Source organism: Hypanus sabinus, chromosome 14, assembly GCF_030144855.1.
Source record: "Hypanus sabinus isolate sHypSab1 chromosome 14, sHypSab1.hap1, whole genome shotgun sequence".
NCBI lineage: Eukaryota > Metazoa > Chordata > Chondrichthyes > Myliobatiformes > Dasyatidae > Hypanus > Hypanus sabinus.
In genome coordinates, this window is record NC_082719.1 from 92,329,843 (window position 1) to 92,346,698 (window position 16,856).

Here is a 16,856-nt window from a genome sequence, read left to right on the forward strand (position 1 = left end):
GGTGGTGGGGCTCCCTGATGATGGATGCTGCTTTCCTGCAGCACCATTTCACGTAGATGTGCTCAATGCTTGGGATGGCTTTACCTGCGATAGACTGGGCTATATCAACTACTTTTTGTAGCATTTTCCATTTAAGGGCTTTCCATACTAGGCTGTGATGCAGCCAGTCAATATGCTCTCCAGTGCACATCAATAGAAATTTGTCAAAAGTTTTTCATGTTGTGCTGAATCTCTACTCCTAAGCAAGTAGAGGTACTGCTGTGCTCACTTCATAATTGCACTTGCGGGCTGAGCCCAGGACAGGACTTCCAAAGTAAAAACACTGAGGAATTTAAAGTTGCTGACCCTCTCTACCTCTGATCCTCTGATGAAGATTGCCTGATTGTCCTCTAGTTTCCTTCTCCTGAGGTCAGTAATCAGCTCCTTGGTCTTGCTGGCATTGAGTTATTGTTATGGTTGTTGTTGTGGCACCACTCAGCTAGCTTTTCAGTCTCCCTCCATTGATTTGGCCAATGGTAGTGGTGTCATCAGCAAACTTGAATATGGCATTGGAGCTGCTGTTATCCACACAGTCATAAGTGTACAGCAAATAGAGAAGGGGGTTAAGCACCCAGCCTTGTGGAGCACCTCTGCTCATGGAGGTTGTGGAAGAGTTGCTGTTATGAATCCGAACTGACTGGGGTCTGCCAGTGAGGAAATAGAGGATCCAATTTCACAAGAAGGTATTGAGGTCAAGGTCTTGGAGCTTATTGATCAACTTAGATGGGATGAATACTGAGCTGTAATTGATAAAGAGTACGCAAATGTTTGCATCATTGATGCCCTGATGTTCCAAGGTCCAGATTTTCAAGATTGTTTATTGTCATTCTTCAGTACATGAGCAGACGAACAAAATGGTGCTTGCTCTGGGTCTGATGCAGCAGATAAAAAAAAACACATGTACATATAAAAACAATTGTATGAAACACAATGTAGAAGTAATTGAGTGTGGTTGTACATGCATGCGATTACCTTGTATACGTACAAGAGACTATCTGTGTATAAAGTGATGCTAGATGCAGGAGTATCTGACAAAGTGACTCTTGGAAGGAGGATCCCTTCTAGGTATCAGCAGGGCATATGACAGCACAGTAGGACAGTGACTGTCAGAGCAGCTAAGAGGTGTGGAGTGCTTGGCGGGGGAGGTGATGGGTACGTATAGGCTGAGGAGAGGAGTGGCTGATTTATGTGTTGGGCTTCTGAGGAGGGTTAACGGATGGAGGTGTTGGTCAGTCTGATGACTTATTTTGTATCACTTCTGGAATTGTATGCCCAAAAATATCCTTTGAGCATATTCACAACAATTGTAGCAGTTCAGAAAGACTTCAGAATCTGGAGAAAGAACTTTAGAGGTATACTTAACAAGGCCAGTCACTTCATATAAAGGCTGGGGCAAAACTGCTGGATTTCTGCTTGAAGACTTAGAAGTGTACAAGTGCCATATTATGTGTTTGATCCTCTCCAGATGTGTCTGTGTCAGATCTCATTGCCTGTTTAGAATGCCAGTAGTAGACTTAAGAAAGACTGCAAAGCTTGCCATGGTATTAATTAATCAAGGGTTAGGAAGTGAAAGCAAGACTGTCAGCGAATGTAAAGGATGTTACTGAATGGTGGCACAGGCAAGAGAGATTTGAGTTCTGACTCTTCCATTTACTACTTGTGTAACACACAGTGCTGGAGCAACTCATCAGGCCTGACAACATCTGTGCAGGAAAGTGGACAGTCGGTATTTTGGGTTGAGACCTTGAAGGGTCTCAGTCCAAAACTTTGACTGTCCCTTCATAAGTACTGCCTGATCTATGGAGGTCCCCCAGTGCTTTGTTTGTTGTTCCAGAGTCCTGCATCTGTAGTCTCCACAAACTCTCCCTGCACACTACCAGGTTACCACTAAGCTTGCCCTACCCCAGGCTCCTCCTCAGATTTGGGACCCAGGTCTTGAGCTCCCTGAGAAGTGGTGCCAGATTAATGTCTCTAGTGAGCTGAATTGGACTTTGTAGCTTGTCGGATTTGTGTGGCTTGGGTCCAAGGCCTAATCAGCTTTGTCTTTCTGCTGTGCAAAAAGAAAAGGAACATTAATTCTTTTGGTTCAATAATTCCAATTTGTAAACAGTTTCCTAGCCAGCATCCTTTAGAAAAATTAAAAGATTTTTAAAAACCAACTTTGGTTCCATCTAGGGCATTGTATATAACCAGACAAGAATCCTCTTGCATTTTGAAGTGTATTACCTCCTAGAATGTAAGGTTTATAAATCATTGGTGAATATTTTGCAATGCTACCTCTCTGCTGAGTGTTCCTAGGGTGAATTTTTGTGGACACATTGTGAAGGATATATAACCAAATCCATCACTGCTGTTCAGAATCAAAAATTCTGAATGTCTGATTGGTTTCACCATCACTAGATGTACTAATATGTTTTGGAACTGTAGGAGCCATGTATTGATGTTCTAACTGTTAGTATTCTGTGTTGCGCATTTATTATGGGTAATTTGTTCCGTGGGTTGGGACACAGTCGAAGCAAATGAGTATAGTTACGTTTATGCCCTTTGTCGTATTAGTCTTATTGAGAGGGAGAGAGCTGGGGGGTGATCTTTTTTTGATGATTGCTTATTTCGCTAATTACACTTATTTGAGTTAGTTATGCTTAATTATGCTAATTTGAACACTAATTACTCTTGTTACATCGTTATAAGATCATTTCTCTTTGCTGGTTTCGTAATAAAGATCAAACAGTTTTTCGACTTGGAACTCAGTTATGTGGAAGTGTGTCATACGGTGTCAACTTCCATACTCAGTCTCCCTGCGGACTTTGTTTGTTTTCAAGTAACTGCTACAGAAGCAACTTGAAAAATTATTTCATTTCATGTGTTTGGTATGGGCATTATTCCCAAGTAAAGAAAAGCTCAATTTTTCTGCTGTGAAATATTTCTGAATGTAATGCTATACTTCGATTCAAGTGCTTTCATTCACTTACTAACTAAACATATAAAAATAAATATCAAACTTGAATCCTATTCAGTTCTGAATTGAATTGAACAGAGATGAGACATGAACAGTCTAATACCCACTCTCATGGCAGCACAGAAACAAGGCCTCTTGGCCCATCACATCTATGCCAATCTTTTTGCCCATCTACACTGATCTTACACGCTCGCATTAGGACTGTAAACTTCCATGTTTTTCCGATTTGAGAGCCTGTCCAAATGCTTCAATAAATGTACTAATTATGTCTGATTTCACCACCTCTGCTGGCAGTACTCCCAGAACAATGTTTATTTCATGTTTCTCCACACTTGTCCAAAATTTTCAGTGAGGCATAGATTATGTATTTTTTTTAAGTAAATGTAGGATGATGAGTCACGGCACAGTATTTAATTTGACAGTCAGAAACTGTTCCTTTAATGTTGTCCTAGTAGATGCTATTAGAGTTGTTTTTTTCTGACTCACTTGTGAAAACAAGATTTAATCTGTAACTTACCAAAGTCAAACATTTCATAATTATTTCTTATTTTGCTGACTTTTTCCCCTGTAACTCGAGTCCATAAGGGAAAAAACCTCTGTTAGGCTCTTGCTCCCCAAGTAGATTCCGATTCCAATTCATTTATTTATCACATGTATATTGAAGCATACAGTGAAAACCATAATTTATGTTAACAACCAACACAGCCTAATGGTGTGATGAAAGTCTTACCACACATTCCAGTGCCAACACAGCATGCCCAAAATGCTTAACAAAATAAAATGACCAGTGAGCAGCCAAACAGCTAACAGGAGGGAAGTGACTCCAAGTATATCCTGAACCTCAGCAACTGTAGGGCCCAGTGCATGTGCTAAAGGCAAAACCTAAAGTGAGGTTTTACAGCACAGTTTCCAAGATCTCAGTAAGCTTGTTTGAATTGTAAAATAATTCAAATCCTCAGTATGCTACCTTTCTCAATTATAATTGATATTATGAATCGTTGGATATTTTGACTTTTACATCAGGGCAATGGGTCGAAAAGCTGACTAGGTCTTAATTGTAGAAGATTATTTGCATATTACCCACCTGAAACTTTTCTGCAACAGCTGCTTTAGGCCATAAAGTTGTGCAAAAGCGGGTTGGTCCACTTTAATTGGATGTTGCCAAAATTTTATAAGTGTACTACCCTTTGCCTCAGTCAATGCCTGCACCAGTCCCACGGTCCAGTGAAATTTTTGTGACCACTGTATTTCTGTGAGGAGCAGCAGTGTTGAATAGCCCACAGAAGTGACTGTTTAGTAATGACCCACACTCCCAAGGCATTTTCACTCTTTACAAATATATCTATTGCTAAGAAAAGCTTTAAAGCTTTTGACAAAAATTGAATATTAAGAGCCAGCCTGCGCAAAACTGATATTTACGATGCATGCAGTATGGCTTTTAAACAAAAAAAAATTCCCATGTTTCCATGTAACAAATGACTTTGATAGTCCATAACACTCAAAGTCCATTGGGAAGCCAGGGTGTAGCATTATTCAGCTGCACATCAGCCAACGTGAAGAAGTTGTTTTTCAGTTTTACTGTCTTGACTAAGATGTTTCTGTATCTCCTACCAGATGGCAGGAGTTTGGACAGATGGTGTCCAGGATGGGATGGGTCTTTAATGATGTTACGAGCATCGAGAGTTATAGATTGTTTCCAAGTCCAGTGCTTGAGTCCCAGTGATGTGATGAGCCATCCTAATCACTCGTTGGAGTGTCTTGGCCCACATTGAGTACCACACTGACATTTCATGTGTCAGTATGCTCTCTATTGCACATTGATAAAAGTTGGCCAGCAATTTTTCAGGCAGGTTACCTCAGATTAAGAAAAGTAAACAAAATCTAGTCTCGACTAGCAAATGAAGGCTGGCTAGATAGGTGGAGGAGCAGGTACTGTTGAAGAAGCAGGGAATCTGCAGTAGGGCTTGAACAGGTTAGGAGAATGGGCAAAGAAGTGGCAGATGGAATACAGTGGAGGGAAGAGTAGGGTCATGCACTTTGGTAGAAAGAGTAAGGGCATATACTATTTTCTGAATGGGGAGCAGAGACTTGAGTTCTAGTGCAGGATTCCCTAAAGCTTAACTTGCAGGTTGTGTAGGTAGTAAGGAAGGCAGATGCAATTTTAGCATTCACTATGAGACGACTGGATGTAAGGAAGTAATGCTGAGGCTTTATAAGGCGTTGGCCAGACTACATTTGGAGAATTGTGAGCAGTAGAGAGGGTCCAGAAGAGGTTTACAGCAGGTTTTATGCAGTTGAGTAGATCCGGGATCAGCCATGATGAAATGGTGGAGCAGATTCGAGGGTTGACCGGCCTAATTCTGCTCCTATGTCTTATGGTCTTGTGGTCTTAAAGTACCTGGACACAAAGGTGAGTTGGACACAGGCATAATTTGGGAATAGAGTGTTTTGACCTCCTTTGCCTTCCTAACGGTACCCTGAGCTGAAGTTCATCAGCACTGCCACATGTACTGCAGTGGGCCATTGCAATTTTGCATGTATTTACACTTTATGAGCTTCACATATGGATGTGATTTATTTACTCTCATGCAATCCAAAGATTAGTCACCAGACAGTCATTAAAGAGAAACAACCTTAAAGTAATAACTCATAAATATGAGGAAGTCTGCAGATGCTGTAAATCCAAAGCAGCACACACAAAATGCTGGAGGTACACAGCGTTTATGGAAAAGAGTAAACAGTTCACATTTCATGCCGAGACCCTTCTTCAGGACTGAGCAGGAAGGGGGAAGGTGTGAAAATAAAAAGGCGGAGGTAGGGGAAGGAGGCGAGCGGGAAGGTGATGGGTGAAACCAAGTGAGTAGGACAGGTCAAGGGCTGGAGAAGAAAGAATCTGATAGAAGAGGAGAGTGAACAATAGGAGAAAGGGAAGGAGGAGGGGAACCTGGGGAAGTAATAGGCAGGTGAGAAGAAGCAGAAAGTTGGAGCGGGGAATAGAGGAAGGGGAGGGGTGATTAGTTTACTAGAAGGAGAAATCAATGTTCATGCCATCAGGCTGGATACCCAGATGGATAATAAGATGGTGCTCCTCCACCCTGAGAGTGGCCTCATCTTGGCACAAGAGGAGGGCATGGACTGACAAGTTGGAACAGGAATCAGAATTAAAATGTTTGACCACTGCCAAGTCCGGCTTTTGGCAGATGGTGCAGGGGTGCCTGACGAAGTGACTCTCCCAGTTTACGACAAGGTGTACAGGGAGCGGTGAGCCTGGTGCACAGAATGTTGCCTGTGTGTTGCACGTGTACTGCATTGCTTTTCTTGTTTAGACAGGCTGATTTATGGCAAAATTTAATTGAGCCACAGTTTTCACACTTCAAGTTTAAGTTCAGGTCATTGTCATTCAATTGTATACATGTATACCACCAAACGAAACAGTGTTCCTCTGGGCAAGGTGCACAACACTGTACATATAACTCACACACACAACCCAAGGTAGTATTACCACAAATAAATTAACAAATAATATGATGCATTTAAAATATAAGTTTAAAAAGTAAACAGTACAACACCATGGCACTTCATACATGATGAGACAGGGTGGTTACAGGGAGTTCAGCAGTCTTGTGGCCTTGGGGGAAGGAGCTGTTTCCCATCCTAACAATCCTTGTCCAATAACTTTGGTGCCTCCTGCCTGATGGAAGAGGGTTGAAGAGATGGATGAGGGAGATGATTGACAATGCTTAAGGCCCTGCATACGTAGCGCTGCAGATAAATATCTTTACTGGGTGGAAGAGAGTCCCTGATGATCCTCTCAGCAGTGGGATTTTGCGGTCGGATGCCTTGTGATTCCTGTACCAAACGGTTATGTAGCTGGTCAGGATGCACTCAGTGGTGCTCTCCTGCCAAAATTGTTTGGGGAGAGTGAGGGAGCTTTTTTTTTAAGAGGTGGTGCTGAGGGACCAGGTGAGATAATCCGATATGTGCACTCCCAGAAACTTGGTGCTCCGAACTCTCTCCACAGAGGAGCCTTTTATGTGCAGTGAGGAGTGGTCAGCCTGGACCTTCCTAAAGTCCACAATATTCTTTTTGGTCTTGTCCATGTGGAGACTTAACTTGTGCTCGCACCATTCCACAACATCTCCACCTCCTCTCGTTGTCGTTGTTGACGAGGCCAACCTGTGATCTTCACGGTTGTGATGATGCCCTGCAATTGTAGATCACCAAGTACTATTGGAGCATCTTGGACTGACTTGAATTTTAATCAAGGTCAATGTGAGACATTGCATCTTGACTTGTCTTGAACAGTAGTTCGAGTCACTTTAGAAATGCCATCAGTCATGGTATCTTTGCTACTTTCCCAGTTACTGTTTGCAAGGTAGACTTGGTTAATGTGTACTTTCCAGAACCTCTGTCCAATTTTCAAGTTCTCCACCACCTTCCTGACTCCTCTCTGAATTTCAGGAAGGACTCGGTACATGAACTGTCGTGTGGACTTAACCTTGCCTCTTTGGATGTCAGTGTTGTTGTTTCTGTTTTAGTCAATCTCCCTTGCGGTCCACTCCAAATTGTGGTGGTGTTCAGAGTCTTCTATTCATTAGTTCCTCTGCAGTTTAACCTGTAATGGAAATTGTCAGTGTATTGTGGTTAAGTTTTGTCAACTTTATGTAACTTTTTTTTGTCAATTCCTTCTTTACTGTGGCTGTAGTGACCACCTTAAACAAACTAAAAGTCGCTGGAAGGCTAAGTGAGGGAGTTTTGCACTGTATGAGGAACTTCCAACTAACTGAATTCCAAGTCAAAAAAATATGTTTAAACCTTTATTACAACCAACAACAAAATCATTTGACTTGTCCATAATTCATGTAAAACAAAGGTGGGTGAGAAGAGTGTAATTGAATCGAATTCTAACAAGGGCAAGTGGTCAAAAAAGAAATATGCGCTGCCTTCTCTATACCACCATACAGGTAGACGGGTGGACATTCATTTATGTCTACCGCCACCCAAACCCACATAACAAATTACCTTAACGCAGAGGGAGGTCGAACAACACAAGTACAATCCAGGCATCTAATAAACAGATACCTGGCTCCTGACGTGGCCACAGTCATTTCTGGTTTCCCATTCATGGGTAGGCAGTAGAGAGAAACGTTTTATTCTTTTGCTTTGTGAATCATTCAAACTGAAATGACCTGAGCTATGAGAATTTAATAGATTCCAATTCTTTAAGGAGTTCTGTGTAAACATGCACCAAAGCTCCCTCTCCTGTACTCTGACATCCGGCATAGGAACAAGCTCTTCAGCCCTTGATGTTTTGACGATAGCATTTTTTTTACTTCTAGTCACTTGTAAAGGAAATTTTGGAAACAGAAAACACCAAAGTGCCTATTCGTCTCTCACAATCTATATGGTTGCACTTGAATGGCCTAGTAATGTTTTGTGTGGTTTGGCCCTTCCAGAGGTTATAACCTGCAATCATGGCAAATAGTAAATCTATGAGCATAGCACATTACAGGCCCTTCAGCCCACAGTGTTCTGCTGACCATCTAGTGTCACAGAAAAGTTACAGCACAGAAACAGGTGCTTCAGCCCATCTAGTTCATGCTGAACCATTTAAACTGCCTACTCCCATCAACCTGCAGTGTGACCATAGCCCTCCGTATGTCTACCATCCTTGTACCTATCCAGACTCCTCTTGATGGGGAGGATCTACAAGTACCTGGGATGACAGACTTGAATGAAGCACTAACACAGAGGCTGCGTACAAAAAGGGTCAGATTTGCCTCTACTTCCTGAGAAGGAGGAGGATCTTTGGAGTCTGCAGAGCTCTCCTTCACATGTTCTATCAGTCTGCTGCCAGTACAATCTTCTATTCAAGATGGGTGATGCCAGCAGGCTCAATAAACTCAATAAAATTAGAAAGGCTGGTTCAGTTATAGGAGTCAAACTGGACACACTGGATGCTGAGGCAGAATAAACAACTCTGGAAAATCCTGGCAATTCTGGACAATATTTCTCACCCTCTGATTGCCACCTTGGCTGAACAGAGGAGCACTTTTGATAATAGATTAAGACAACTGCGCTGCTTCAAAGAGGGTGATATAAAGGCGTTCTTACCCATGACCATTAGGCTGTATAATGAGTCAACCTATCGCCAGGGAAGTGATGACCTCCCCCCCCCCCCCCCACCTCCGGTTAGACTGTTGAATTTGTCATTTCTACTTCTCTAATAATAATTATACATCTGCGTACTAGTAATGCTACTGTGACGCTGTAATTTCCTTTTGGATCAATAAAGTATCCGTCTATCTAAACATTGAAATTGAGCTCGCATGCTCTGCTTGTGCTGGCAGCTTGTTCAACACTCACATCGCTTTGAATGAAGAAGTGTCTCCTCATGTTCCCCTTAAACCTTTCACCCTTAACCCATGACCTCTGAGTACCACCCAACTTCAGTGGAAAAGGCCTGCTTGCATTTACCCTGTTTATATCCATCATAATTTTGTATATCTCTATCAAATTGCCTCACTATGTTCCAAAGAATAAAGTCCTAACCTGTTTAATCCTCCTTTATAACTCGGGTTCACCTTTTTTATCATCGTAAGCCAGCAGGTTGTTGTTATGTGTGCTGCTCACTGTGAAAATGAGGGACACCTCCCTCTCCCTTATTAGGGAGAGAGAGAACCTGTGGTTCATCAAATGCTGGATGAACTGAGATAGGCTTTGGGGTAACTGCAAGGTCTGTGTCTTTGCTATCGCCTTGCTCGCGTTTGTGCTTGGTAGCGTTTTTGCTGGGGGTGGAGAGGATCGTTGCTTGCTGCCGCTTACATGAGGGAGGAGGGAGCTGGGGGGGGGGGAGAATTTGGGGTTCTCATGCTTAACTGTCATTCATTCTTTGGGGCATTTTTCTTTTTTTTCATGGATGTTTGCGGGGAAAAAAAAGCATTTCAGAATGTATATTGTATATATTTTTCTGTCAGTAAATTGGACCTTTGTGCTGGACCTGGCAACATCCTTGTAAACTTTCTCTGTACTCTTCCAACCTTGTTTACATCTTTCCTTTAGATATGTGACCAAAACTGCACTCAATACTCCAAATTAGACCTCATTAATGCCTTGTATAATTTCATCATAACATCCCATCTCCTGTACTTAACACTTTGATTTATGAAGGCCAATATGCCCGAAAACATTCTTTACGAACCAATCTACCTACCTCATGATAAATCTTAACTCCTCCCTCCTACATAGCCCACTTCTTTCATCCATGTGCCTATCAAAGCATCTGTAAAATGTTCCCGATCTATCTGCCATAATCACCACACCTAGCAGTGCGTTCCAGGCACTTAACACTTCATTTAAAAAAATTCTACCTCTGACGCCTCTCCTAAACTTTCCTCCACTCAGAGTAAAAGGATGTACTCTGCTGTTGGCCATTGCCACCCTGCGAAAAGGGCACTGATTGTTTGCTCTATTTATAACCCTCCTAATCTTATACACTTCCATCAAGTGGCCTGTCATCCTCCTTCACTCCAAAGAGAAAAGCCCTAGCTCTGTGGGTTGTCATTATCTTTGTGTACGAATCCTGTAGCCACCACCTTCATATCTACTGTAAATGTTTTCCTTCTATTGAGGGCAATTTGTCTGCCACTGTTTAGATTTGCTGAATAATTCCCATAGTAACAGTGCGTCTTGCCAGGTCTGCTTTCAGTACTGCTTAAGCTCATGAGACTTGCACTTGACATTGGAATCACCACAATTTCTCCTGCGGGTGGTGTGTATGTTGAACCACACTGATGTTCTTTTCTGCTGTAATTACTTATCATTGGAAACAGGCTCATAAAATTGTCATTGCTGTCTTCTGTTCCACTCAGGTGTTTACATCTTGAGTGTTGCTGATATAACTGGTCTATTTCTGCTACTTCATATTACCTAACAACTCAAAAATTTCTCAGTTTGATTTCTAGAATCAGTTTCGTTATCACTAACATACAGTATATCATGAAGTTTGTTCTTTTGCGGCAGCAATGAAGTACAAGGCATGAAATTTACTATAAATTACAAAAATTGACTTCAATTGACTTTATTACTTACATCCTTCATATACTCGAGGAGTAAAAATCTTTACATTACCTCTCTGTCTAAATGTGCAATTTATTGTAATTTGTAATAAAGGGTATATATTTATTACAAATTATTTACTAAAATAGTGTAAAAGAGGATTAATGAGGATGTGTTCATGGACCATGCAGAAATCTGATGGCAGAGGGGAAGAAGCTGTTCCTAAAGTGTGCTACGTTGGTGTGGTGAACTATGTGCCTGTCTGGACACGCCCCTTGCTGACTGCTCCTGTGGCTCCTCCCACAGGCCCCTGTATAAAGGCGATCTGAGGCCTGACGCTCGGCCTCAGTCTCCAGGACATAGTATGATGGACACTCGCTCCTGGTTCCTTCTTCCAGTCAATAAAAGCCGATATCTCGCCTTACGTCTCAGTGTGAGTTATTGATGGTGCATCAGTTGGTCTTGAGGCTCCTGGTAGTGATGAGGAGAGGGCATTTTCCAGATGGTGATGGTCCTTAACGTTGGTTGGTGTCTTCTTGAGGCAGTGGATTTTGAAGACGTCCTCCGATCAAACCAGAATCAGGTGTACAATCACCAGCAGACGTTGTGGAATTTGTTAACTTTGCAGTGCAATAAAGAGAGAATGTGAATTACAGTAAGTATAGGTATTAAACAGTTAAATAAATAGTGCAAAAACAGAAATAAAGAAAATAGTGAGATAGTGTTCATGGCTTCGAAGTCTATTCAAAATGATCTACATACAGATTTGTATGTCTTTCTTTGCCTCTGTGGTGCAATCTGAGCTCAGAGTAGCTGCAGTGGTTATTGAACTTCACAGATTTATCCAATGAACACAATGTTTGTCACTTCTAATGGCTGTGATTCGTTGTTGGAGGATCTCTGTAGGTTGGGTTCGACCATGGCTGTTGTGTTCCAGCTGAATATGTGAATAGCAAGCCATGGCAATACAATATGGAGAGCAAGCTGTTGGCCATGCAGCAAGCTCCCCTTCTCCACGCAGCTGATGAATCCAAAGGAACAGCAGAGACTGATACAGTTTAGCACCGGCAGCATCCCGGAAGTTCCCAGTGAGAGTTGAACTCAAAGTGGTACTGCTTTAGGGACTCCAGCTCCGGATTTTCCTCGGGGTTTACTCCCAAAGCCTTCCCCGTGAGTGGAAAAGGTTTGAGATGAGAGTTTTCCTTCTCCTAGATGAGTCGTCAACCATGACTGACAAGTCCCATCTGCCCAAAGTGACTGGTTTTAAGGTACCAGAAACTCATCTGTGCCCCTTCTCCCATCAGTAGAATTGATTCCGCCAGGCTTAGTAGCTAAGCCACATGTGAAGGCCAAGAGCTGGACTTGGTTGTCAGAGGCTGTTTGAGACTGAACTGAGGCAGAGACTATTGCCTGTCCTCGGCTTCATGTCTTCGAATCCTGTGATGTTTACTTGGTGCTAGGCTGAGGCTGTGGCCGAGGCCTGCTCTGGCTGCTCCAGGCTTTGTATATGGACTCACTTTTATTTGAATGGTATTTGCTTACTTTTATTGTATACACAATTTGCTCTTTTCTCTTTCTGCACATTGGGTGTTTGATGGTCTTTTTTATTTGATTGGGCTCTTTTGGGTTTCTTGTTCTGTTGCTGACAGTTAGGAGACCAATCTCAAGGTTGTACAATGTATGCATACTTTGATAATAAATGTACTTTGAACTTTGAGAAGCATGCTGCTGGAGCATTAAATAGGTAGAGGGAGCTTATCCCAACAGCCTCCCCCAGTTAAAACAACCTTCAGATACCATTGTTCCTAAGCAGTTATTGCTCATAACTAATAATACGTATGCAAAAGTCTTCTAAGGAGCAAGAAGTAATCATTGTACTTGTATGGAGTGAATTTAAACTGATGCTTCAGAAGTTAAACACCAATGAATAATCCACTAATCTCATTTTCTTTTCTATCTGCAGTAATTTCAAATTTAAAAATGTTAACTAACAAACATTTTTCTGGATTCTATTTTTTAAAAATTCTGTTGGATTGTCTTAGCCTACTTGAATTTTTGGAGAGTTAAATACAATTCCAAATTTTAAATCTTTTGAGCAATTTAGTTTTGTATGCAAAGAAAAATTTTGTTTCAATAATTAATCTTCAATACTGGAGATACGGTATTATTTATTGAAGATCTTGGATCTGGATTTCAGATGAGTTGCTAGAGTACTAACACGTTCTATGATGCTTAATCAACACATCAAACACCAGGAAATACTGAGGATAAACACTGATACACAAAACAAACAAATTAAATTCCTTTTTGAGCTTGTCTGAATACTGTCAAAGAGCAACAACTGCACTCCATCCAAGGATCTCTCAAACTTGAAGTAGGGTCTTGGCCCAAAATGTCAACTACCTATTCATTCCCATAGATGCTGCCTGACCTGTTGAGCTCCTCCAGCATTTTGTGTGTGTTGCTTTGGATTTCCAACATCTGCAGACTTTCTTGTATTTATAATCTCTCAAGATAGCTAAATATAACGCAGGGTTGCTTAAAATAAAACAGTAACTTTTGGTTAACTTATAATCTCATGACATTCCTCTTTCACCACCAATGAACCACAAGGAATTAAGAACGTCCCTTTTGGTTATGCTGGGTTACTCTGCTTCTGCCCTTTAGAAGCGTTCTACTTAGAGGCTCCTTATCTTTTCAGTTGGTTGCTAACAATATAACAGAAACTTGATGAACTAACTCTCAAATCCATAGAGGGTAAAAAAAGCAACAACAGTAGTGAAGAGCTGTCTCCATGGTCCTTACTGACTACAATTTTATTTGGTATACTTGGGGTGGTAGGGTGGAGATACATCTCTGGCATCTCTGGCAAAGGAGGCATAAGGCGCTTCTTCCTTCCACTAGCCTGCGGGCCACCCTTGGGCAAGGTGTAGCACCTGTTTTAAACCCCCCCCCCACCCAAAATCAGGGTCACGTGAAGCCATGGGAGCAGCTGGTGGATGGTCATACAAGCAGCCGATGCATATCAGAAGTCCTGGTTATGTGACCATTGATGCCAGGCAGACAATCTCCGAAGAGTATTGATAATGACGGGGTTCACTTGAATTGTAAAGACACTGTCCAGAAGAAGGCAATGGCAAACCAATTCTGGAGAAGAAATTGCCAAGGACAATCGTGACCTTGATCGCCTAGATTATTCAGCATGATGTTAAAACAATTTTATAACTTTCAACTTGCTGTGTTATTTGTTGTGGATCTAAAACAAATGTAAAATCTTTGTTTGGAAATCAACATCCAGTGAAGAATAATTTAGAAATACCTTTCAAGGTCCAAGCTCCTTTAAAATCAATCTGAATTATTTTCTTTATAGGTTACAGTGGAAAGACAGTTTGATTCTTGTAAGATCTACACAGCAAGCTGCTACCAAAGTTCAAATGGTTCAGTTTAATATCAGAATGTATACAATATACAACCTGAAATTCTTACTCTACACAGATATCCACGAAACAGGAAGCTCCATAGAATGAATGATAGAGGCGTTCAAACTCCAAAGCCCCCCTTCCCCCCCCACACAGAAACAGCTGCCGCAGAAGCTTCGACACTCCCCCCACCATGCAAGCAATAGCAAAAGGACAGTGATCTGGAGTCTATTTAAAAAAAAACTACAGTCCATAAACGAGCACTTCAGTACATCTGTTCCCCCTTCAAGGGAGAGAGAAGTTGCCCCGAAACAACGAGAGCAGAGACCAGCAACTCACTGTTCTGATGCTTCAATCTTCTGCATCACTTCTCGAAGCTCCTGTCTCGAGGGCCGACGGACTCTCACTCTCCATCAGAAAGAGACAGAGGGGGATCACTCAAGTACCGAGGCCTTCCTCCGACAGCAACACACACCACCTGTTGACTCAGTCTCCCACCACTCCTCATCGGCTGGGAATGGGTGGTCTCCAGTGCCGCTCCCCGAAGGCGCACACCTTCAAGGCAATTCCTGGAGATGGCGAAGCGCCCGGCCACAGGGCCGGTCCAAAAACCACCACTTGCAAGGGACCATAGTTTGAATGGTAGATCACAGACTCTGACAGAAACCCAGCCTCCTAGGAAAAAAAAGGAAGAGTAAGAGAAGAATAAGCTGTTTTGTGGATGGACTGGAAGAAATTGTCTGGGTCTGTAAAAACTGCTGGCACAGTCTATCAAATGTGTCCCTCTGTAGCACAGTTTGTCTTTGTTCACTTGTAGCCTTGCATGGTACACGTATAAAGTATTTTAGATTCCCATTATGTTTGGTTCCCATATAAAATATCTTGTAGACCAGGGGTCGGCAACCTTTTTGCCTCTGTGGGCTGGATCGTGTACTAATGAACGGATGGTGGGCCAGATAAATGCCATAAAAAACTTGAAATATGGAAATAATCCATTTAAATACATCCAGTTATGTTTTGCCTCAAATTAATGAATAATACACGCTAGAAAATCATTTGTGCTTAACCAAGGATGCCAATTAGTAACCAAAGAGCTCAGTTCAGTTGCAGTTTATTTCAATCAAGGCATCTTTTGAATCTATTAAAAGGACACAAAGAATCTTTAAACGTAAAACATATGAACAAGATGCATTTGAATGGTGGTAAAGTAAGTATAATAAAAAAGAAAATGTTAATGCAAACTGTCGATAAATCAATGTGAAACTTGATGCTGTTTGTTGCTTGAAAGCTTCTCAATATCGGTTGTCAGGCTTGTTGATGCCAAGAGCAAGACATTGTCCAGATGGGCATCAGTCAATCTTGTTCTCAACTGGTTTTGGTGTGCTTCATTTTGAAAATAATTGCTCACACAGATAAGTGCAGCCAAACAATGATGCCAACTTTTTTGCATGGTCCACTAAGTTAGGATACTTCCCACTTGGATGAATATATTTTCTGTAGAAGTCGAGCACTGCCACATCTTCAGAATATAAATATCTGGATATTTAGCATGGATTTCTTGTTAGAACACAGTGACACTGTTTCTATTTACAAATTTGAACGATCCCATCTGAAAACCTGCGCGTGCACGGAGTGTATCTGTTGCATATTAATAAGGTAGTCTGCCTTCCCGTCATTTGTATATACCAGTGTTTGGTTTGGAACAAAATGGAACCTGGGGCCAATGTAACAAGACGCCATGCAAGTCCATCAGTGTGGTCGCGTGAAACACTCAGAATAAGGAAAAATCACTCGCGGGTCGGATAAGCATAGTATCCCAATATTTGCTTGCGGTCCAGTCAAAATACCTTCGCCTACCCCATTGTAGACAATTAATTGTTTTGTTGTTACTACCTTTAGGTCCAGTTCTATGCAACACTTTGCACAGGTGATACAAGTATTGAAACATGTATCATTGTTTTTTCATATGTTATGGAATTTTTTTAAATCTTTGATTTGAAAGAGATATTTACTAATCATGAATTAAATTGCCTAATATAGATACTATTTGCTGCACTTGGAAGGAAAAAATGTGATGGATTATAATTTGTAGCTTGCCATCGTCAGAGAATTATTTGGGTTTAAAAAAGATCTTCTTGTTGTTATAGGGATCCAAGCAAAAAATTTTGGAATTGCACTACACATTCACCTGATAAAGTGTGTCAAATCGACAATCCTCAAATATATTCGCAACTGCCTTATGTAATGAATGTAACAGCTGTCAATCCAGTTGGCCACAGGACTACACTCTTGGAATTTGTACCACTGGACATTGGTAAGTCATTTTGTTAGTTTGGTTGAAATATTGAACAGATACTGAAATTGTTAAAGCAGTTGAATGT

The 16,856-nt window shown here is 41.5% G+C and overlaps 1 protein-coding gene across 1 annotated transcript in view; it reads left to right on the top strand.

Moving 5' to 3' along the window:
• LOC132404990 (interleukin-11 receptor subunit alpha-like) overlaps positions 1-16,856 on the top strand; it is a 108,534-nt gene that overhangs the window by 63,900 nt on the left and 27,778 nt on the right. The window contains exon 6 of the mRNA XM_059989649.1: positions 16,623-16,789. Within this exon, the coding sequence (XP_059845632.1) occupies positions 16,623-16,789 (167 nt within the window). The remainder of the gene's footprint in view (positions 1-16,622; positions 16,790-16,856) is intronic.